Here is a 24,362-nt window from a genome sequence, read left to right on the forward strand (position 1 = left end):
CAACAGCACGGAAAAGAACCCATCAAAGTGCAGCATTCAATTCTTTGCCGTCGTTTACCAAGTGGGTGACCAGGAAATGGAACATCCAAAGATGGATAAATGTAGGTCATGGACAAAACTAGATTCCAAAGGGATTGTCGATGCTTTGATGTCGTAATGGTCCACAGTTTTGGTCCTACAAAGTCCTAGTCTATGGCATAATTTCCTTTTCCTACATATTGCTTAACTGGACTGCACAAAGATGAGGACTTTTGCTGCCAATTGAATCAGCATTTTGTTGGTATACATTCAAGTTAAAATAAATGATAATCAATCTGAGAAAAGTGTCAAAAAAGTCCTAAACCTTTTGCATTTATGCCAATTTAGTCCTAAACCTTTTTTTGATGCCAATTCAGTCCTAAATCTTTTGTATTTGTGTCAATTCAGTTCTAAACCTTTTTTTTATGCCAATTCAGTCCTAAACATTTTGCATTGGTGTCAATTCAGTCCTAAACATTTTGCATTTGTGTCAATTCAGTCCTAAACCAATTCAAAAGATTTAGGACTGAATTGGCACTAATGCAAAAGGTTTATGACTGAATTGGTACCAAAAAAAGGTTTAGGACTAAATTGGCACAAATGCAAAAGGTTTATGACTTTTTTGACACTTTTCCCTAATCAATCTCTCATAATTATTTGTTTCGATATGACGGAATATCTTATGTTACTTAGCAATGAGGTAAATGTAAGTGAGTTTAGAGTCCATATCGCCATCCATCCTGGTAATTGTACCACGAAAGACTATCGAATATAGCTACATTTTAATATAATCCTCAATCGATCGAGCGGCGGCTCACAGACCACTTCTACTTCATTGAAACCCATATTGTAACCAGCATTTGCTGCTCTTAAAGTCGGGATAACATAGCAAGAAAGCGTGTGTATCGTCACTGTGTTTGTAATCTCGTGCCCCGTTGACGAAAAGTTTCCTTTTCTGCTGCGATCTTGTGATTATGATAATAAGACCTTCCCTAGAAAGAAAAACTTTTCAACTGATGGTGCTTTTAATCAATGTCCAGTTTCTTCTCCTCAAGAAATTTCTGAGATGCCCTTCTAAAATGCACATTTAACATCTGAGGCCTCTTTTGCATGACCCACACGTCACATTTTGCTAAGAAGACGAAACGTCTCCAAATCGTCCTTAATCCGAGCACAAGTTGCTCATTCATGGGATGTGAAATGCATGAAAAGGCTGGTTTTTCGTAGGCTTGTAGGGAATATGGTGTACAGTTGCATAAGCTATATGATAGAATAGGACTAGGATTACCTCAATTATAGGTGTAAACAAATTGTGAGGAATCACCACATCTTTCAAAAGGATTCCACTAATTTTGTGCATCTGCATCGATAAGAGAATACATGCCATTTAAATCGAAATTTTAAAGTTATTTGGTTAGTTTATCGATGTTACACTGAGATAGAAATCAATCTTTCCATTTCCATCCCGAATGTTATTTCAGGATGATGAGGTGGATTTTGTTCTATATAAATTTGTATATCAGGTGAGGTTACATCATGTCATATGTAGGCACGATATTACCATTCAATCAAGTGTTCACATTTTCAAGAACTGATTTTGAGCGATAATGGAGATATTAAGATTTTTACTGACTCTTGCTAAATGATGTAACGATAACATATTGTTCGATTAACCAAATGGGATCCACACTCAAGTAAATTTGTTGATTTAAACTTCTAGCATAATATTGATCTCGTCAAATCATTTAACAAAAACCAATATTTGGTAATACATCTTAGTATTATTTTTATTATCTAGAAACCTTTTGTACACTTTTGGTTAGCCAAAGGTGATCAAAATCAAACAGTTAATTTTATTAGGGCACATTGTCGCTGTATGTCGCGCCACTAACTAATATGATGCACAACAATCAACAATAGTGTGCTAATTGCGTAAATATAGCGAAATCCATCTTCCAAATTGCCAAGAAAACGGAGGCGGGTGAGATATAGGTGGTCACAATACACGACATTCTCTAACTAACTGGAGTGAATCGTATACATATGTCGATGACATGAAGTGTGACGACATCCTGATGTTGTCTCTAAAGAGTCGTGCAGCAAGGGGGAGTGCAAAAAAAAAAGAGAGAGAAAAGAGAGACCTAATCTAATTCATGTGAACTCGATTTCACCACATAATACCGGCAATTGAAGCTTAGGCATTACTCGTTCATTCACGGCTAGTTTGCTGAAATACCGGGTATTCAATGGAGTCACATTACGTGTTCCGCCGGAAACTCTCACTATCAACAGCCTCCTCCGCTATAAATGCACTCGCAAGCTCTCAAAACTACACATGCATTCTGCTCATCTCTCTCTCTCTCTCTCTCTGTGATCTACAGTTGTTGCGCGTTCGTGTGCTCGTGGGCAAGGAAAAGGAAAGATGGCCAGTGCGAAAACAAGCATCCTCTTTGCAATCCTTTGCATTGTCCTGGTACATGAGGTACCTACATATATACATAGATCATGCTTATTATGCAGTGTTCCCAGCATACTTTTACACGGTTCTAAACAGATTCAAATTCAGTGTAAAGGGATTGAAAGAGATTAAATGAGAGTGAAAGTCTGACTTAAAGGTTCTCTCTTTTTTATATGGGTTTGGAATGTCAGCTGCTGATTTTTGGTGGAGAACAATTCCAAGCTGAAGCTCAAAAAATTGGTAAGATCTTTTGTAGATTTTGATTGCTGAAGCTACACACATAGTTATAACCTCCCAAAATGTTTATTATCAAGAGATGAAAATAACCAAACAAGAACTTTGCTAGCTAATACAGACACAGACGGTAGATGGCTACATTGATTGCGATTTCTGGTGATCCTTGCAGATTGCAAGTCCAAGTGCAACTACAGGTGCAGCAAGGCATCGAGGCACAAGATGTGCATAAGGGCGTGCAACACGTGCTGCAATAGGTGCAACTGCGTGCCTCCTGGCACTTCAGGGAACGAGGACGTTTGCCCTTGCTACGCCAACATGACCACCCATGGCGGCCGACACAAATGTCCCTAGATCACATTATATATCTCGAAGTTCACTCGATATTGGATATAATGCGTACTGTGTTGTGTATGTCACTGTGTGTGCGTTCGCGTCTGTCTAAAAGTAATGCGTGCACGCATGCATGTGTGTAGGAAGAAAAGTAAGATTGGGTTTGTATAAGAATTGCAAATAAGTTGAATGTGAGAAGTGGTTTCTATGTTCTTATTGATCGAGGGTTCATTTCCAAGTAAGAAACCTTTCGCATTATTTAGTTGAGGTCTTTGATTAAATAACATGTGTCTCTGAGTTTCCTAGCAGAATTATGTAAGGATGGTTATGTGCTACACATGATTAAATAATCCATCAATGTCTAGATTGTGGCTTCTTCAGTAGGGTATGGATGAAAGAAAGACAAAACGCGATTCCATTCCTTGTTTCGATCGATATTGTATGGCTTCTAGTTCTATTTCTCCTCGAATGCTCAATAGATGACCGTTTAGGAGCGAGTCCTGTTTATAAACCCCTTTCACAAAACCATGCATCTCCTATTTGACATGGGGTCGAGATGCTACGGCGAATGTCGGAAGAACATGGAAATCGTCCGTAAGAACGACGGTAGTCAAATCTGCTTGATGGCGAGAATCATTAATTGCCGGACCAATTCTAACCCCAGGAGAAATAGTATGAACACATTAGGATATGCTGGGAATACTTTTGGAAAAATTGCAAAGATTTAGAGATAGGAATACGCCATTGAATTATCTCCGATCTAAAATGACACCCCATTACTTGGTATGCATCGTATCAAATATACGTGGGTAAAGAAACACATTTTTGAATTTAAAAGTACAATTTCCTTAACGAGACAAAACGAGCAGAATAACATAACGTACACACATAATAGAACTTACCCGATTCGGGGTGTGCTGCAGGCGGTGGAGAAGGGCTGCAGATCTTTTTTCGTTTGGGGAGATGGAGATGCTGCTGATGAGGAGCGAATGCAATCTTGGGAACTGAAGTGGGGGGGATCGGATTGAAGGAGCTTGAGGCGTGTGATTAATGGCGGTTTCCTTGATGATGAAGCTAAGGCCTGGGGGGTTGGTACGAAATCTGTTCGGGCCTCTCAAAAACTTGGGCTTTGCAACCAATACGAGCAGTGGTTGATTTGGGTCGGCCTGAAGCAGAACTTTTTCGCAGTTCGAAGCGCGGGGTAGCTGCAGCAGAGCACGAGAATCCACCGGAGAAGGAGAAGATGATGAAGGGCCCCCAAAACGTATCGAATCTTTCCTGCGGCCCGAAGCCTGGTGCGTTCGCGTACGCGTACGCGCGCGCGATAGCAGCAGCCGGTGCCTACTGGTGGTGGCCGTCGGCCTCGGCCGGGTTTTGCATCTTCGTCTCTCTCCCGCGCCCCCACCGCCGAAAAGAATGGTGAGTCGGAGGAGGAAATCGTCGCGGCGATCGGACTCGGAGGCGGACACGGAGGCGGAATCGCCGTCGCCGTCTCCGTCGAGCTCCGGTGGCTCGGAAGAGTCCTCCCGGAGGCGGCGGCACCGGCGCCGGAAGGAGCGGAGCAGTTCTAGGAGAGAGAAACATAAGAAAAGAGAGAGGAGTGGCGGCAGCAGCAGTAGCAGTAGGAAGAAAGAGAGGGGACGATTGGATGGAGAGAAGGAGCGGAAGAGGTCGAGGAAGGATGAGAAGAGGAGCAGCAGGAGGAGCTCTCTCGATGGATCTTCTGGTGGTTCTGATTCGGAGGCTGAGAGAGTTCATGTTGATCCGGAATGGGTTCTGAGGGACATGTTGTTGAAGTTTCCTAGTATAGGGACTGATTTGAAGCAGGTAAAATTTTTATTCTTTTGCTGGTCTTGTTTTGTGGAATGTGATCCTGTCTGAATAATTGTTTTGAGTTTTGAGGTTAGAAATTAGAATAGTTGAAAAAAGGATCGCAACAGACTAAAATTATCAGAACAAATTCCGGAAAATTTTGTTTTCTTTGAAGCTATCGTTGGATATGAAACTTCTGTCCCTTGTCTGTTTAACGAAGGTCAGTTGTTCATTTTAGAAGTTAAGCTGTCGCAGAGGAAATTCCTGAAGAACTTTGGGCATTTTGAGTTGTAGTAGCTATTTGGTCTATCGACTTTTCAACATATTATGTCCTGGGCATAAGAATGTGGTTGCGGTTTTCCGGCAGTTGTCGCGTTCTTTAAATAGCATATCTGGTTGAACCTTTTTTGTTTATTATTGATCTTTCCCGGTCTTCTCCAATAGCTTCTGCAAATGATTGATAATGGACAAGCAGTTGACATCAATGGCATATCCGAAAGATTGTTGGTTAGGCATTTGAAGAAGCTCTTCCATTCACTTGACCTCGAGGAAAAAGATGGGGTATTCTTACGGCCGTCAAATACCCGTCCAGTTCTAGAGGTTGTTGGACCCTTGATTGAAGCTCATATGGAGCATAAGAAAGAAAATCTTGAACAGTCTGAAGTTGTGAAGAATTCACAGCTGGAGCCTGACCATCAGGAGGGCACGAGCGGTGATGTTCTGGAGGCAGGTCCTTCAGCACGAAGAAGGTATTATGTTTTTTGATCTGTCTGACCTGATAATGAATGAAAACCATGAAATACATTGCTTGATTCTTCAATTTTGACACTAGCCCGGCATAATCTCCAGAATCTAAATATTTGAAATTTGTACTTGTAAAAGTAGTTTCATTTTTCGTTTGTAAATTTTACTGCTGCTGCCCATATAAACAGCATCATGTGCTGTGTAGGTAGATTGCTGGAGTACGTTTGATCTTTGGCAAATGTGGGTTATTATCTTTTTTGCCTGTTATGATTTGTTGGGAGTACTCGTGGATGCAATTATCTCCTACTTTTGCTATTGGATAATAGTCCATAAGGCTTCTCTGAACCTAATATGGCACAAGGCTATCCATTTGTTGGTCAATATCATTTTGGAATATCGTCGAAAAGTGCAGAGTGGAGCTATTTTAGAATGGTTTCACTTTTCAACAGGATTTTAAGTTGGAGTGGGAATTATTAATGCTGCTCTTACTCTTCTTTTTATCATTGTACTTTGTGAAGCTGCTTGAATCTAATCTTTAAGACAAGAAGCACCATGAGGAGGTCACAAGTCGATCGGGTGCTAAAGATTTGAGCTGTCTTTAGACATCGATCTTGCTTGCCAAGTACTCTCCACAGAGATTAGTCAGGCTTAAATTAGCAAAGGTTGAGGAGACAAATGTTTGAAAGCTCAATAGAGAATTACTTGCAAAACATGGAATGATGTTGAAAGCTTTGTAAGGTGGAGCGATCCCAATAAAGATTACGTTGTCAAAGTTCTTACTCTTTATAGAAGCTCTCGGTATAGGAAAGGACATTACTTCGTCTCACTATGAATATGAAAGGTTGACAAATGAATAGGAGAGGTTGTGATAAGCTCAAATGGACATAGTTGTGATCAGAGATTGGTGGAACTGATGTGTGGTAAGTTTGGGTGAGATTGCTGAACGAATTTGATGAACTGAAAGTGTTTGATGAGTTTTCAGAAATATAAGTTTGGGATAGAAGATAGAAGAGTTCCTTACCAAGGCACAAAGGTATGTTCCACTAGCCAAGGACGAAGGACTTTAAGGTTCACCATCAACGAATTGGATAGAGAGTAGGGTTTTTAAGGCTCACCACTAACGAATTGGATAAAGATCCGAAGGAATCACTCACTTGAGAGAAATTCTCATATATTATTTACTCAAAACTCTGTATGCTTACAACTGAAAATGGAACTCTTTTTTATAGAGAGACTAAGACACTAAACTAGGAAACATCAAACTAGGAAACATTAAAAAGGAAACATAAAACAAGGAATCATCAAATCAGGAAACCAACTTAAAATAGGAAACCTACTTTGAGGAAGCTATCCTTCAGCCTTTGATTCAGTTGAATGAGCCTTTATTCTTGAATTTATAAAAATTCCATCTTTGACACTTTCTCTTCATTGGACCCATTCAATCATGCTGTGGCCAAAATCTCCCTTTACTTGCATACACATCAAATGGTCTTTAATGAAAGTTGATGCTCTCGCATTAGGTCTGACCTTGGTATAAATTGGGCTGCCTCAGACTTTTACAGGGATGATCTTCTTACATTCAAGCCGCACACTTATGTAGTTAGGCATGCATCCTGGTAGGATTGACCTAATTGATTCTTACCTTGTTTTTCTGTTTGTACTTGGTTTGCATTTTGAAGCTTATCATGTAATTGCTCTGATTGTAACTGCTAAATGTTGCGTTGCAGGGTCATTGGCCCAGAAATGCCATCGGCTGAGTTGCTGGCTGCTGCAGCTAAATTAACCGAAGCACAGGCTGAGCTCAGGTGTTCTTTTTTCCCTCTAACCCCACGTGGTTTGCAGCAGTGCTCTACCTAGACACATGTTAGGGAGCAACGTCTATTTCCTAGTTTTAGGTCATCATTTGTGAGTATAACTGTGTTCAAGTAATATAGGCTTATGTAATACTGTGTATGTACTCTGTGAATATATATATTATTGACTGACTGTGGTCTGTATGCTAGAAATGTTTGTAACAGAGTTTGTATGACACTTGCATATTCTTAGGGATGCTGAATTGGAGGAAGATACTGAATTATTCATTGGACCTGCACCACCAGCTGTGGTTGCTGAAGCTGAAACTGCAAATGAAGCTGAGCGTTTTGAAGAGGTTTGTTATTCTACTATGCACCATGGATAATGAATTTTGTGGTATCTATGTCATGTCATGTTGGAGTATGGAATATGTCATATAGACTCGCTGTATTATTAATGGTAGTGTTGTCAAAATGACAAAGGTTTTAAGCATAAAAAGGATGACATTGAACTGTTGCCGATATGAGGAATATACCTGGATTAGCATTTGACTATGAGGATGCTTGCATTTGAAAACCAGTGTGGCAATGAGCACGGTATGCAACTAGGACTATATGGCAAATCAACTGATAACATGAGGCATGTCTAGCTCTTAGAAGATGTGAGTCATAAGAAAAGGATATCAATGGGATTCTTAACAAATTTGCTTGAGGCTTTCATTGAAGCCTGACAAAGAAACTGCTAACCATCACTGGCTGCATTTCCATTGGGTAGCTTTGGACTTCTCTTGCTCTGTTGGGGCTCAATTGGGTAATGGCAGGAATGGTGCAAAACGAACTATAGGCGTAGTAAAGGATTTGTGTAGACAGGAAGAAGACATCTGCAGAACCCCAACACCCCATCTTTCTGTCATTTATGGAGAGGAATAGAAGGACCTTTTAAGAATCGAACCTGTTTTATTTCCTTGGAGGTGGTTGCAGACTTTGAATTGGCGTGTTTAATGGTAGAACTTTTTTTGAAAACGAGGTATTAGATTTGGACTTAGACCTCTCGGTTGTAGTATTTTTGTTTTTTTGGTAGCTAGCTGCTTTTATTTTGTGATCGGTACCTCCTTTGTTCTTCTTGATCAATGAATGACTTGTAATTATTCCGAGATTAAAAAATCATAAAATTCTGTGTACATATTATGTTGATAAATCATATGGTGTAGTAAAACATCAAAAAGCAGCACGTGTGGTTTACTACTTAGACAGCCACTGACACGAGAGCTAAGTATTTTTCATCTTCTTGCATGATTATCATGAGGATCTGTCAATGTGTCTTAAAATATTATTTTAATGTTCACTTGTATGTACAAATATCTCATCAGCTACTCAATTTCCATTTTTGGTTTTTTTATTCAGGTGACGAGAATCATGGGAGCTGAGGTTGATAACCCTTATGATGTAGTGGGCGTGAACCACAACATGTCCACCGATAAGGTGAAGAAAAGGTAAACTACTTGCCTGCACATGGATCATCTCCTTTATTTGGAACAATTTGGATAGCTGGACATTGATTAAAAAATATAAAAAAAAGTTTCCTGAAACTCTTGCTTGTGAAAAATGAAATATAATTTATGTGTTTGAACTGCTAGATCTTTTTTATCTATTTTTTTTTTTCGGTTCCTACAGCCTGATTTAAAGTAAGTCCATATAGTAAACCAATGGCACCACTCTCTATGTTATAGATGTAAACATGTCAAGAAACATTGGATAGGGGGGTTTGAGAGAAGTTGCGATAAATGTTTATCACTGAAATTGGTAGAACTTCTATGGTTCTGTCCATGGATACTATTCTTATGATGAATATAGGCAATCAAATATTTTGGGAGTTATAGTAGCTGAGATAAACAGTTTTGCACCTTATTGCTGTTTCATAGTGAATTTCTCTTGACTTATTGACAAAAAACACAGCAACAGTAAACTAGTCTTATCCTACTAACTAGGGTTGGTTATATAAATTTTTTTATGCCATTGCGCTCCATTTCATCTTATGTATTCTGTAAACTCTAAATGCTCCATATCACTCAAAGGGAATTATATTCGCAGAAGCTTCAAAGGCCATACAGCAAAAGATTCCTGAAAATAGCTCATCACGAGTAGTCCGTTCTCACATCACTTCATGCCATAAAGCGTGTTGTTCATAATTGTCATCCTATGGAATTGTCTCGTAAGTTTAAGTGGCATCCAACAGTTGCACAAAACACTAGATAAACTTCTCCATTACATGTATCTTGCTTGTACACTTTTTCTCTGTTCTTGCAAACATATTGGTTTGCATTCACTCTTTGGGACTTTATGGTCTTCAATCCTTACCGATGGATTGCTGGCACTTTAGTCTGAATGAACCTAAACTCATTATATGTCTCCCTCTCTCCAAGGGCTCTACAATCACTCTCTTTCTCCCTGTTTCCATTCTATTTGTTATATACTGTGAAGGTTCCCCATAAATCGGATCTTTGCTTATAATCACTCTATTATCCCAAGGTTTAATATTAATGTAGCCCGACTGTAGAGAGAATTACAGTCAACAACCTGATCTTGGTCTCAAAATTATAGTAGGTTTGATATATTTTGAGTTGCTATATACGGCATGTATTTGACAGGTGTCTGCATATTCTGAATTCTTTTTCCCACATGTTAAAATCATTCTAGGTATTGGAGGTTGTCTCTTTTGGTGCATCCGGACAAATGCTCTCATCCACAAGCTCACCAAGCATTTATCAAACTGAACAAAGCATTTAAGGATTTACAAGATCCAGATAAGGTGAGATAAAGTTGATTACACAATGCAAGATACTCAACATGCTTATGTTCTCCCTCTCTCTGTCTCTCTCTCTCTCTCTCTCCAGAAAATGGGGAAGGGGGATTTAGTTCCATTGAAACCATTGTTTAAGATATCTGTGGAGAATGCCTTGAATCCGCTGCAGAGGCATAAAATCGCAATGATATGTCTTAGTAAAGAGTGCAAAGGAGTAGCAATCTGCTGCTCTTTCTAGGCATTGGATTGACTTTTGCTTATTTTTCCCCCTTTCCTAATAGTCCTTTGTTCTAAGTAGTATATCCAAGGTTGCTCTGGTCTTTTTGAGATGGATCCTTTTCTTAACCCTGGTACCAGTGTTGAAGGTACATGTGATTGACACTACCTTGGTTATCGATTTCTTAGTTTATGCAAAAAACAACACTGACATATACTTGCTCCTAACCACATTACCTTTGCCTGTACATGTGGCCTCCTTATCAAATAGAGAGCTTAAGTTTCAAATTTTGTACTCAAATCTTGGTTTTCAGAGATTTTTTTGGACTATTGATCCATTGCAATAGTAGGGAATATATTTAAAATTAGAGTAGTGGGCTAAGATTTTAAACCCCTGTGCATTTGTTGTCAAAAGAGCAAGTGGAGGAACAGTGGAAATCATTCTGGAGTTCTATCTGCCTGTTTGCATTAAAATGTTTAATGTTCTTTGTCCAGCGAAAAGCATTGGATGACAAAATCAAACTGAAGGAGGAACAAGAGGCATTTAAGGTGTGCACTTTGTTATTTATCAATATTATTGAGGCAATAGATTAGGAATATATCGCACTGGCCACAAGACTGATGGAGTTTCTTTCACCATAGATTGAATTGAAAGCCATGCGTGAGGCTGCCCAGTGGAGGAGATCGCAGGGTATGCTGTTTCTGCTTATATGCTGTTAATCCTTTTTGCTGAAGTTTCTGATACTTAATTTAAAATTATACTGCTATGGATTGCCTTATGTAGAATTAGAAGGATTAAATGGTCCAAATATTTTTCTTGGAAAAGTAGATAGAAGAAAATGCACTAGTTTAATGCTTCGATGAGTCAAGGGTACATTTGTTGATGGTAGAGAAATATGAAACAGGATCTATTTTTCTTTCAGTATTGTCTTATTGTACAGCACTTTTGCCAGCTACTACCACCAATCATATTTAGTCAGTCATGGCTATAGCGACCAATAAATCGCCTATAAATGCTGGGTGCAATGCTGATGAGGATCTGTAACTGTCACACCCATAAGAGTCTTGAGTCTTGTCTCAGTCCCAGGGTAGCTGACCTTTGTCGATCAACTACCACTCTTTGTTAAATACAAATCCCTTGTCACACTGACATATAGTCTTCTAGTTTTTCTTTTCTTGTTCTTTTTTGATGCAACACTTTTATATGGAAAATGATCAACGAGGAATTAGAGTCCTCAACATTCTGATTTTCTGTATCTGGTGAGTCTCTTGAAAAGAACCAAAGACAGTTTCTTATTTTCATTTTCATTTGGAGGTGGTCCTGAGGTTTTGCTTCATCATGTAACTATTGACTTCTGAGCATGAAGGCATGACCGAACCGACGTCAGAATTGCTTTCATTGGAAGAAATGAAGATAATACTCATTCATCTATTAATAATTACAGTTGTTTTGTCAGGTATATCCATGGAGGGTGATGATGAACTCTTAGCAGACATACAGGTTGAAGAGATGCGCAAAAGAGATGAGTGGATGACAACTCTACCTCCAGAAAGGAAAGTAAGATCACTCATACTTTCTTGATCTTATTAAAATTACACAATCGCGTATTATGTCAACTCTCATGTTAGTTCACAGTGCCACGTAAGTTTTAGTCCCCTGTAACAAATAAAGTTTAATGGTTAACAATGGTTATAGGAGGGGAGTTTGATGTTTCAGTGAGCATTCTGTAATACTCTGGTGCATCACTCATTACCAACTTGATTGGTCGGACAATGCTGAAAAATCCTCGGAAGTTCCACATCATACTTACTGTTTGAGAATTAGTACATGATTAGTTTTGTCCAAGTGATTTTAGACTGTCATCTGTTTGCCCCTGGATGGTGGAAGGCCATGGAGAGGCACAAGTCATATGTACTGTAGGAGAATTGCTAGGGCCTCTGATAATCATTGAGCTTGTCTGTTCGTATCGCAGTTATCCATGCTATGTAATTCCTTTTAACTAAGCTGTGATAAAAAGTAAGATGCACATCAAGCAAAGGGTAATTTTCAACCTGTAGACTGTTAATCGTCATCGGTATTATTTATGCATACCTCTAATGATGGTAAGGCCCACAAAAATCTGAATTCGCCTCTCAAGAGAGTTAAACAGCACTACCTTTTCTTTTAGATCATTTCATCCAGCTTCTTTTGGTTGCCAGGCCGGTGGTGTGTCTATGCAATCCACGAGATTTAGCAAGAGCGCGAAAGAAGGCCGTGGTGACACTAGTGTTTGGACTGATACGCCATCAGATAGAGCACAGAAAGCAAAGATGAAGTAAGTGCCACCTCTTGAAAAGATTTGGAAACTCCAGCTTTGCTGTTTTGATTCTGCTCATCCATACAAATTCACTTTCGACATGGCAGTTATCTGGAGGCATACAATGAGGCTTCAGCACTTGCATCTAATGAAGAGGAAAAGACAAGGGTCAAAGCAGACGCCAACCTGGTGGACATGTACAACAAGGCCAAAAGATCGAAATCATTGGTTCAAAAGCACCAAGAAGAGTCTACGAGCTGTTCAAAGAAGAAGCAGAAGCAGAAGCAGCAACCACAAGAGAAAGAAGATTGGGCGGGGAAACATCCATGGAAACCGTGGGACAGGGAGAAGGACCTAGTGGCAGGGCGCCAGAGTGTAAACCTCGACTCTGAAAATATGGCTCAGGGATTGACTTCTAGGTTTTCCTCTGGAAATTTTCAGAGGAACTTCCTGTAGGCCGAGTGTATTATTATAGGACGAACTTTGTTTCTTTCTAGGCAAGAGTTTGTTTATTCAGCAAGATACTGGAAATGAAAGTGTTAAGCATGTCTTACAGTGCGTTGATAATGTTAACCGTTGCCGAAAATCGTCCTTTCTCACGGAAAGGAACTACAAGTGGCAACTTGTGACCACTTGCGATCAGTTAGAAAGAATCAAGATATTAGAAAAATCGGGACTGGTATAGTTCCTGTTCAGATGGGCATTTCTACAAATTCCGAGGATCCTCGGGGATCGGCAACGGTCAACTCACATGAGAATACATAATGGTTGTTCATTAAAGATTGTTTTCAGTAATCGTGTGGTATTACATTTTGTATGAGAATTATTATAAGATGCATTAAGATACAACGTGTTTAGTACAGTGGATCGGTTCTTCGATTGATTATAGAAACCCCTGGTTCAGAATTTCCAGAACCAGCCCCTTCGAGGTTGATTCACGGTTTTACCCTTAAAATTCATCGCGATGCCATAGATGTATCCCCAATCTTCCCTGCAGAGGCTAGAGGGTTGGGTTCTTTATGGTTTAGGCCTGTCCTGAGAGCATAATATAGATAAGAACCAGAACTTGCCAGTACACACACACCAGACATCCTTTGCCAGAGAGAAGTAAAACCAGCACAGGGAAAAGACATGAATGTCGATCGACCTTTGCTCTGCCATTTCTTCAAGTTCAAACCCTCCACAGAACCACCTTGTGGGACTCATACTACAATTGCAACCACGGATTAACTCGGGTTCCGACACAGTACATTTATGCAAGATATCCAAGAACCAGTCCATTTCCGTACTATACCTGTTTTGGACGCACGTGTTTCATGAAAGTATCACAAAACGCAGTTTCAGGTCAACTCAAGATATCCACAAGGAGTGCATGACATGCAGCTGACGGAACTCAGTAGACTTCAAAGACATCCTATAAAGTTCTTTGAGCTTCGCAGCATCTCCGGGCTTGCTGGGTATTGAAACTGTATGCGCGGGAGACTTGCTGCCAGTTGCGGCAAGTGTTGACGCCAGCATATTCTTCAAAAGCGTCTGCAATTGCCCCCAAAATTTGGCATGTATTTCAGGATGACAGGCTTTTAGAGCATTTGAGGTTGTTTCGGATATTTGACGGCCATCTAGCAGCCAAGACAGGGATGCTTCCAGCATCTGAGACAAGAATAATCAATCAGGATCAGTTGCAGATTTACCTTTTATCATGAAAACTGAAAAGGACTCAAGGACTGTGGTCGTAAGTTGAGGTGAATAAAATCTCCGGAAATACCGAGAGTTGAATTTAACAATTCTTAACTAAGTTGGCAATCATAGCTGGTCAAAGAGAATGAATCCTGGTATAACCGTGATTAAAGCTACCCACTCCTTCCAAGTGAAAAATCTGTCTAACACTGTCTTCACAATGCATTGAAACTCAATCAAATTTCTACACATTATGAGAAGAGCCAAGAGTGCTTTCAATATAGTCGCTGCACACAAGAAACTCCAACCGTTATTGATCCTAATTTCTTTAATCTCACAGACATAATCTTTCACTCCCTCAATTGTCTTTCACTCCCCACATTATCTACTGAGTGCACCCAATCAAGTATTATTTTCTACTAAGCAAAAGCACCATACTGAGTCCAAACTCAAGCTCAATGAAAACAAAATAATCAATTCGATATCGTAACAACGAATTTGCAAAAGCTTTAATGTAGTTAAATCTCTAGGATATTGTGTTGATTGTTCGAATACATACACCACACCTAAATTGATTAAACAAAAAGCAAGAGAAGCAAGAAGCAATGAATCTTGCATGTTAAGTGATCCAAACAAGATGGTGATTCAGTACAATCCCCATGGCTTCGCTTAGTTTACATTTGTTCGACTTACTAATCTAAGAGCTAAATTGAGAGTAACAACAAAATATAAATGCTGCGATTTTGATCGTGAAATAGAACAAGAAAAATAAATGATTAATCCTAACGAATGAATCAATTGCATAACGAGTGACCTAAAAGAAATGGTGATTCGGTGTATTCATAATCACTTGATGACCAATAAATTTGTTCAACTTATAATCTAGACCTAAACTGAGAGTAATAACAAGAACAAATTATATAATTTGATTGTAATATAAAACAAGAGAGTAGTTTCAAATGAAACAACCCCTTCTTTATATGTCGGTAAAAAGACTTAGGGAGATGAAGGAAAACCAATCATATTTCCCCACTCCAGAATGATGTAAACAATGTAAATTCATATCAAATAAAAAGAAAAATAATGATAAGCATGATAAAAGATGCTACAAATACTCACAAATGCATATTTCACATACTTCATACATACATGAGGATTGTTTGGCCAAGGATTATTCAGTCCAATCCAAAATGCATCAAATGATCCAGATTGTAGTAAAAATCGCTCGCTGTCAGGATTGTGGTGGGATCACAATCCCACAGCCGATCATATTGATCCAAGCTTGCTTGGGAATTGATCTTTTCAGCCACAATAAGACAAAATTGGGCCACATTCCTCCCACGCAAGACCCACTTTCTTCTTTAAGCCTACTTTTAGGTCCATTTGAAAGACTAGGGCATGGGGAATTGACAGAAATCCCTACAGGTGAGGCTAAACTCTGAAGAAGAACGAAGCAGAAGAGATCTTTGGCTATGGCGATTGACTTTTTATCATAAGGCACCATCTTCTACTTCAGCATGTTGACTAAACACAATCTTCTCTTGCTTTTTCTTTCTCTTTCTTCTTTCCTTGTTCTTTTGTTTTTCCCGTTCTTCATCAACCCACTCGATCAACACATTTTTAGGCTTTAACTTTTCTTCTATGATCTTCTCATGTCAAACAGTATTGGTCATGCCATCTATATTTAATCATTTTGCCTTTTTTCCTTCCTAATACTCTTGTTTTTATAGTCTCTTTTTGGGTGCCATCTCAATTTGGTGAAGGAAGTTATTATTTCTTCATTTCCACTCTCAGATTTGTTTCCCTTTTTCATTATATGGTCTATGTGCCCATAACCTATTGATACCGATAAATGAATTCTATATATTTTGTGTTCTAGTAGCTTCTTTTATATCATGATGTTAGTGGATGTTTGATAGTTGCTTCTACGCAACTCATTTGTGTTTCTAACATGATTACTTTACACTATATTCTTAGATGCAGTTTTATTCATTGTGGAGTGCTAGAATTCAAACCCTGACCTTCTCTATGGCGTATATTAAGTTTCATTTTTTGAAGTTAATATGTATGCAATTATGTATGACAAGGAAAAAATTGCACAACTTAAGTCTCAATTGTGTAAAAAAGTAGGATCTTATGATCCTCGATCTGATCCTCAGAGACTCACAACGATTCTACTTAAGATCCCAATCCTGACAACCTTGTATACGTGTATCAAAACAGAAGTATATACTCATGACCAAGGAAAAACAAAGTGATCTGGCTTGATAAGATGACCACAGACATCGATATGGTAGCAAAACAGGTTGACAAACTATGGAACGAATATTTCCAAAGACATACCGCATTTGAGTGCAATGAACTTGAGAGGGTCGATGAAAGAACTGATCTCTCCATCAGTATGGTGAGGTACATGGCTGGATGGGTCTGGGGGCCATAAAAATCTGCTGCTTTCTGCCAGTTCCGCTCAGCCAATGAAGCATACTGTTTCACTCGCTGGAGAATGCTATTCTCACCTTTAGAGAATCCTTTCTTATGATTTGAATTCTGAAATTTCAAGCAGCAGTCTCTCTGGTAGCCAGCAAGCTGGAAATATGCATATGCTGCCTCCTGTTTACGCAACTCACCCAACGATTCATACACAGACAATGCCTCTCTGATGGCCTCATTTCCCGTGATTTCATGCTTTCTCAAGATCAAATCTTTAGCTCTTCTAGGACTATAACTAGAGCGAGCAAGTGATATTTCTTCCAAGGCTGCATCTTCATACACATCAGCAGTCGTATCTTCTCCAGCCAAAAACATACCGAGCCTCAGATAAGTGTGGGCATACTGTGTGTAAACCTCATTTTTCAAGTTCTCAGAAATAGAATCTTCATCTTCCTCCACAACTCTGAGCTCTGACTTTGCTGCCCCGTAAAATTTAAGAGCTTCACAATATTCAAGCTTTGCAGTTACCAATGCCTGCTTACATGAATCATGAAAAGCTGGATGTGATTTAAGATGTCCAATTTTGGCAACCATCTCTTCAGCTAATGCCCGTCTTCCATGACCCAGATTGCAATTAATTAGTATAATGTTGGTATGGTCAGGGACTTCTCTAAATGCATTTATAGCATCAGCAAAAGCAACCTCAGCTTCACTCAACTCTTTCCTCTCGAGCATGTTTCTACCTATTTCATTGCAAACCCATCCTTTCTTTTTCATAATAGATCGAAGTTCCGCTGAGCCAGCAGGAACTCCACCTAATGCATTTCTAGCTTCTTCATAGCAGCTTAGAGCAGATAAAAGATTGCAGTCTGTGTCTTCAGCTGCAGCACCCACGACATATCTAAATATTCCACCAGTTTTCTTTTTAGGCACGCCTTTCCAAGATAAACCTGTTTCAGAAGCCACTTTGGATGCAACAGCATGCTTTTCAGAAGAATCTTCACCATTGTTAGAAACAGCAGCAGCTGATGAATCCAAATCCACAATGCCTCTAGTTATATCAAATGTTTCCGGTACAGTGCCAATATTTTTCTTTTTCCGCCAACCCTTGTCCACTTTCTGGAAAGTGCTTTCATCTTCAGTGTCTACAAAATTTGACAAAGAGCTTCGCCTACTATGAGATTTTCTACCCTGTCTTCTGCCATGAGCAATCATATGTGAATCTCCAGTGCTACTGCTTGCGCTGCTACCGCTGCTAGCCCTATCACTTTGACAGCTGCAATTCACCAGGGAGCACAAACTGCAGTTCTGCTTAAGTTGTCCCAACTTCTTCTTGAGCCTTTTGACTTCCTTCACAACCTCAGATGACATTCTCAGCTCTTTCATGGACCGTTTCTCGGCTGTTTGAATTGAAACCTCTTTGCCCTTTATCATATGAAACTCCACATAAACATCTCCAACCAGAGTCCAGGCCTTGGCCCAAAAGAGGTAAGTGAAAGAGAATTGCTCAGAAGTAATATGATCATCGTCCGTGGTGGATATAACATCTTCACCAGCATCGAACTTTGATTTTGTCCTTCCATTTTTGTCATTAAGCATTGACAAGGATGTTGAACAGCTAACCATTGAGGAAATAAATCGTGTATCTTTAAGATGTTGGGGCATTGATCCATAGACAGAACAAGCTAATTCTACAACCTTCAATGCTTGAAGCAACTCACCTTCCTCTTTATATGCTTGTGCAAGTGCCAAGTAAGATTCTCCAAGCAACAGAATGAGTTTCCACAGCTTATGATCCAATTTTGACGTAGGCAGCCATTCACGAATATCGCAGACTTCAATACAGTCAGCATCACCACATGCACAAACAGAGAACTTCATTGGCAATGGTGCTCCATCAGCAGCTCCAGTGCCACAGTCAACCAGCTCTGCCTCATTACTTTGCAATTGGCGCATCCATCTCAGTGATTTAATAGCTTGAGAAACATGATGAATTGCAGCCAGCTTGGAGGAGATTGGATCTGCAACTGTTTGAATTACTTGTGTAGATACAGGAGACCTTTTGCAGATTGCAAAGTGATCATTGCATCTAGAACTAGAGACACCTCCTTCTGGAACTGTCTTCTCAATGTCAGATGATGTTATCAATTTTCCAGAAGCAGATACACTAGCCTCCAGAGACATATTCAATGATGCTTCTGATGCTAAATCTTGAAGTCCCTTTTGCCCTTCACTGGATGTTTTTTCTAAAACAAAAGAGAGCTTATCATCCTGGACAAAAGAGTCAGAAATGCTTCTCAAAAAATCCAGAGATTCTTCTTCAACGTCAGTAACTTTAACTTCACATTCTTCCGGGACGGATTCAGATGCCAAATCAACATCTTCATCATCGTTGTTCAAAATAAGTCTGGCATATTGCTCATGAGCAAGAGCGCGTACAACCTAATATAATAAAACAACACAAAAGTGAAAACAAATTGTACTCCAAAAATGGGATTGAAAACAAATTAATAACTCATACAAGCTGATCTGGCTCATCCAGTAATTCCAAGCACTTCCTGATGAAGCTTGCGCATTTTTCCTTATCTTTTGGAGTCTGCAGCAAAATCATACATTGTCATCAATAGATTGTAGCTAATAGGGCAAAACAGAAAAGTTTATGCGGAGTCCTAGCAAGAAAGTTCTGACCACTGATAAGGAAAGTCTATGAGCAATGCGGTAAAGCAGAGTGCCCAGTGAAAACAAAGAGTCACTTCTTCCTCTATGCATTGGAGAAGGCAAAGAGCTCGAGCTATCATCACTATTGTCAGATGAGTGATTCTTAGGGATAACAGCAAGATCAAAAAGTTGAATTACATCTTCGCCAGCACCTTTGTAAAGCTGCGACAGACCATGCCAAAAAAGAAAAGGAGAAAAAATTAACACCCACAAGTTTCAAAAGAAACTTTTTAAATATTCACTTCAAGTACTTACCCAGTATAAGATTATTAAAATAAAAAATAAAAACATACCCAGTATGCCCCAGGATCTTGCTTGCAATTCTCTTGGAGGAACCTCAATACAGAAAGCCCATTTTGCTGGACAACATGAGGGTTAAAAGCAGGAGTGCCATCCTCAGAGATGCCTTTCAATAGAAATATGTCTTCCGTCTTAAGAAGCTCATAGCCCTGAACCACTCCATTCTGATGATAACAAATAGCCAGTTCCGGTGCACTAGCCATGATATTATCAAGCCAGGCTTCAAGCCAAGTCAACGGAGTGACCTGCAAAAGTATAGAAATAGAGTTAAAAATGTGGTTATTATAAAAGTGGGAAAAAAAGAAAGAGAAGAAAACAAATGATTCATTAGATGAACCTGTCTTGTAATGTCCCACAGATGCAGACTCACAGCAACATATTTTTCATTACTAAAGAGAAGCAAGTCACTGCCCAGAAGCATGCGGAAATTGTGAAATTGCCAAAACAGGACCCTCAAAAATCCATCACTGGCAACTCTTCTATGCCTGTCAGACTCTTGCATCACATTCCGGTTCTTTTCACTAACTTGTGTTGGCTTTTTGACAGGGTCACACCTTTTATTCCTCTTGGACTTACTTTCCCACAAGAAACCACTCTGTTTTATTTGCGGATACTCTGAGCATTGTCTTACTTGCTCTTTTTCAGCAATGTCGTCATGCAGACCAAAAGTGTTGGAAGTAAATATTCCAGGAAGAACAGGGGAACTCGATTGGTCCTTTGATGATGCAGTATTATGTGTTGGTGGACAATCACAAGCCTCCACTCTAACAGAATGCATGGCAAAATTAAGAAATAAAGCCTGCTCTGCACATTGTGATTGACTATGTCTTTTAATCAACTTCTCTCCCTCTTCCACATCAGGCCTGCGTCATATCCGAAACATAAGATTAGAAGTCTAAAAGCAATGTTAAGCCAAGACAGTCAGTTCTCAAACTGACCCCATATTCAGAACAAGAGTTTGCCCGATACGATGGACAGCAATGGACAAGCGAGCTTTTGAATAAGGCATTTTAAATATCTGCTTCAGTATATCTGCAGGAGCGATCACATCGATCTCATCACCGTACTCTACCAAGCCAGATACGGCAAGCGCCTCACATTTCCTACTAAGGTTTGATGTGATAGCACTGTCTTCCCAAGGTAAATCTGTCAATACAAATACCACAGAACCACCTTCAGAAAAGGAGCTTCAAGATGAAAATAACAGATGCAAAGAATTATCTAATCAAGTTGAACTCAAGGATCAGGTTTTCTTAACTAACAACTTGACAACATCATGTATTAATAAATATAACAATGCAGCCACCAGATAACTATCCTCTGAGAGAACAAAAGAAGAACCATACGATACACGGATCAATTCCACGAACCCACATTTTAATAGTTCTTGAACTGCAAATCTTTATATTTATGAAAGTTCACTTTGGTGCAAACCGAGTTGGAAGTTCGGCTCTTTCCTAATCTAAAGGCTTGGGAAGAACTTTATGCACTCTTTGTCTGTGAGGCCCCCTAGTTGATAATTTTCTGTTATATGTGGCATTCCAAAACCATTATTTTATCTGTATATTTTTTTTATCTCCACCTTTTTTAAGGGTTCATTGCATATTTTCTTTTGATAATCAAACATTCATGCATTTGGAAATGTTACAAAATGATCTTTGGTATAATAGACAATTACACCAGAAGTTTTGAACATTTTGAAAGGAATCAAACAAGCCCTAAACCATTTCGTAAAGTTGCAATAAGGCCCTTATTCTTCTCACATGGCAAAAAGGTGTCATTGCAACTTTTTGATACTGTTTAGCACTACATTGCATCAGTTAAAAGCTCTCGAACTGGATTGAATCCATGCAGAAAAGTTTGAATTTTCCATCGCAATAATTTCCTTAGCATAAGAAAAGCACGATGACCAGAGATGAAAAAGTGTAGTTGGGCTACTCATTTTAGGCACACCAGTGACTGTACATCATTCAATAAACTCCCCGCTCATTTTCTTACGTGCTATGTGACGTTGATTGTACTCTCCACACCTTCGGGGTGCATTTTTCTATTTTCTTTTTTCCCATTAAGTGAAGGGCTTTTAACAAGTTATTGGTTTTTTATTTGGAATAAAAATATTGCTAATTTTTTTAGTTGCTACAAATTTAATCAAAAATACACCAAGCAGGTGCGAACCATAAACATAAAGAGATCCCAGCCAAAAAAAGAAGCCCTTTCACCAGAAACAGAAAATTCAGCGCCAGTTAAAGCACTTTCATACAATACCAAAAGTACGAAGTTTCAATCTAAAGGATAAGAATACTTTCCACTGAAAGGCCTTTTGTTCCTCTCTTTCCAAATCAGAACTAACAAATATGTGCTGACGTACAAAAATGACGACTTTCTCTTATTAACAGGACTCTTATACTGTACCAAGCCAAAATAACTTACTAGGATAATCATATTATGGCCCAATCCATCTCCGTGCACAAACAGTTGACCAAGTATGCCACATCCAAAGGTTATGCAGAAAGACGCGAGCAACACGTCCCGTTCTTTCTAGCATGAAAGTGTCAATTTGCCAAAAATTTACCTCCGCCTCTTAGGTTTTCCTAAACAAAGGAATAAACTTTTCCTAAGACATTTCTTTTCCATATCATCTCCCAATGGAGTCTCTTGTTCCCATTATTGATGCAAAATATTCTGCGAGATCTACAATATCATTATAACATTAACACCATAGAAGCCATAGGCCATGAACGGCATCCTCTGTTTTGCCTGCCAAAATAACTCTGATATATTTCTATGCATAAGTTAGAGAAGGGTTCCAATTCCCCGTCTTGCGCTTGCTTGGAGAGATAAATGGATCCAGACATCTTATCATCATAATGCATGTAATAGTATGCTGCCAAAGCCTCTTTGCTCCTAGCACCACGAAATTGAGGAATCAATTCTTTAGAGGTTCATTTCAAACCGCATGTCATGATCAATAGTGTTCCCCTCCCATTCCCAACTTAAGTGTCAACAGATTCGAAGTACCCCCAACCAACTCCAATCCTTCTCATAAACTACTGCTCAGGGCCTCCTTTGTTGTGTGAAACCTATCCTTCTCCTTCAAGACCAAATTCTACTGTCACCTCTCGCTAAACATCATTGTGTCAGTACTAAAACACAGAAACCACTTCCCAGCAAAACTTCATTCTTCAAATGAGTAAAGACTTGCCTTAAACACCCTAGAGTATCAAATTATTCAATCAAGTTCTAGGTAACTAAATAAAACCTCTGGTTTTCCTGCAATGCATGGACCCTAATCTTCTGAGCAGAGAACTAAAAAAATCCTAGCAAAAATCACGATGAGAGAGCCACGATAAGCACACTGAAGATTCAGCACTGTCCATGCAAAACCCTAAGACTGGTCTGAGAACTCCCAAGGTCACCATCGAAATGAATGTTGCCCGCACACCGGACTACTCAATCCATATAATCATAAAATAATTTCACCATCTGCTGCCTCAATCATCATGTACAGACAGACAGCCAATGAACACACAAACCTGTGAATTCCCTGCAAATAGTAGAATGCAGGGGGGAATACCTGGATACCAAACGCTAATCATTCCATTCAGAAGAACAATTTTACGAAGTACAATCACGATACCAAGACAAAAACAATATCAACTGCGTATTTACGTGAGCACCGTGTTCCGGCATTCAACGCAATCCTAAAATTACCTCCGGCGGCCATCCTCGACAACAGCGCACCGGTAGGGAGCAACTTCTCGGGAAAATTCGGAGCGACCGGAGGCCTCTTGAGGTCGGTCTCCGTCGGAAGCATTTGATACCGCGGAGCGCTCACCCTGAATCGAGTAAAGCAAAGGAATCGTCAGCCAACGAAAAACCGACAGCTCCGCGAATCCCCCAAAACGAACAAAGACGACGATCATCACGTGGACGGACACGTCCCGTTCACAAGCGCATTTAGGGATGAACAAAAGGAGGGAAACGACGGAATACGTCTGGCGAGAGGGGACGAGGGCGGAGTCGAAGGCGCGGAAGGCATTGTCGGTGAGGACGGGGATGGAGCCGCAGAGGAAGCCGACGGGCTTGGGGTTGACGATCTCCAGCTTGCCCACGCACTGAAGCTCCCTCGAGCCTTCGCACGGCGGCGACGGCGGCGGCGACGGCGACGGCGGCGGCGACGGCGACGGCGATCTTTCCATCCTCTCGCGCTCGCGGAAGCAGCAACGACACGTCGAGTGTTCAAGGGGAGTCGGTCTTAGCTCGAGCCGTCTTCATGGAGCTCGCCAGAATGAACCAGAAACCTCTCTCTCTTTCTCTCTCTCTCTCTCTCTCTCTCTCTCTCTTCTTTGTAATTTTGCTTTGTTGGGCACTGATTTTGAGATATTTCGCATAAATCTTGTTTTTATAAATTAACTACGTCAAAAATGTGAATTAAATAAAATGAATAATGATACAAATGATCTCTAAATTTTGGCCAAATTTGCAAAGTGAACCCCGAACTTTTAATTTGTTCAATGCAGCACATGAAC

General features: G+C 39.8%; 3 protein-coding genes across 5 annotated transcripts; 2 read left to right on the forward strand and 1 right to left on the reverse strand.

The window, feature by feature from the left end:
• The first annotated feature begins 2,368 nt into the window (after nucleotides 1–2,368).
• LOC115681747 (cypmaclein-like) lies at nucleotides 2,369–3,470 on the forward strand. 2 transcript variants are annotated; one of them, XM_030605803.2, is made up of 3 exons: nucleotides 2,369–2,500; nucleotides 2,668–2,716; nucleotides 2,883–3,470. In XM_030605803.2, the coding sequence occupies exons 1-3, from the start codon at nucleotides 2,441–2,443 to the stop codon at nucleotides 3,062–3,064; spliced, it is 291 nt and encodes a 96-aa protein (XP_030461663.1). In that variant the 5' UTR covers nucleotides 2,369–2,440; the 3' UTR covers nucleotides 3,065–3,470. The 2 variants fall into 2 exon arrangements, with proteins under 2 accessions (XP_030461663.1, XP_030461664.1); XM_030605804.2 differs by having other exon boundaries at nucleotides 2,398–2,491.
• Nucleotides 3,471–4,274: 804 nt separating this feature from the next.
• LOC115681615 (uncharacterized) lies at nucleotides 4,275–13,254 on the forward strand. The gene is made up of 11 exons (XM_030605614.2): nucleotides 4,275–4,870; nucleotides 5,300–5,604; nucleotides 7,327–7,404; nucleotides 7,646–7,748; nucleotides 8,797–8,885; nucleotides 10,090–10,201; nucleotides 10,907–10,960; nucleotides 11,054–11,102; nucleotides 11,869–11,969; nucleotides 12,611–12,726; nucleotides 12,816–13,254. Exons 1-11 carry the CDS (start codon nucleotides 4,460–4,462, stop codon nucleotides 13,162–13,164), a joined length of 1,767 nt encoding a protein of 588 aa, XP_030461474.1. The 5' UTR covers nucleotides 4,275–4,459; the 3' UTR covers nucleotides 13,165–13,254.
• Nucleotides 13,255–13,833: 579 nt separating this feature from the next.
• On the reverse strand, nucleotides 13,834–24,144 carry LOC115681614 (uncharacterized). Of its 2 annotated transcripts, XM_030605611.2 has the most exons (9): nucleotides 23,827–24,144; nucleotides 23,545–23,669; nucleotides 20,772–20,979; nucleotides 20,171–20,696; nucleotides 19,827–20,078; nucleotides 19,504–19,695; nucleotides 19,337–19,411; nucleotides 16,729–19,257; nucleotides 13,834–14,358 (listed from the first exon to the last, which is right to left on the reverse strand). In XM_030605611.2, the coding sequence occupies exons 1-9, from the start codon at nucleotides 24,030–24,032 to the stop codon at nucleotides 14,059–14,061; spliced, it is 4,413 nt and encodes a 1,470-aa protein (XP_030461471.1). In that variant the 5' UTR covers nucleotides 24,033–24,144; the 3' UTR covers nucleotides 13,834–14,058. The 2 variants fall into 2 exon arrangements, with proteins under 2 accessions (XP_030461471.1, XP_056167993.1); XM_056312018.1 differs by lacking the exons at nucleotides 23,545–23,669; nucleotides 23,827–24,144 and adding an exon at nucleotides 22,264–23,107.
• Between the last annotated feature and the right edge of the window lie 218 nt (nucleotides 24,145–24,362).

This window comes from Syzygium oleosum, unplaced genomic scaffold (genome assembly GCF_021117445.2).
Source record: "Syzygium oleosum isolate NSW1041296 unplaced genomic scaffold, Sole_v2.1 Sole_v2.05, whole genome shotgun sequence".
NCBI lineage: Eukaryota > Viridiplantae > Streptophyta > Magnoliopsida > Myrtales > Myrtaceae > Syzygium > Syzygium oleosum.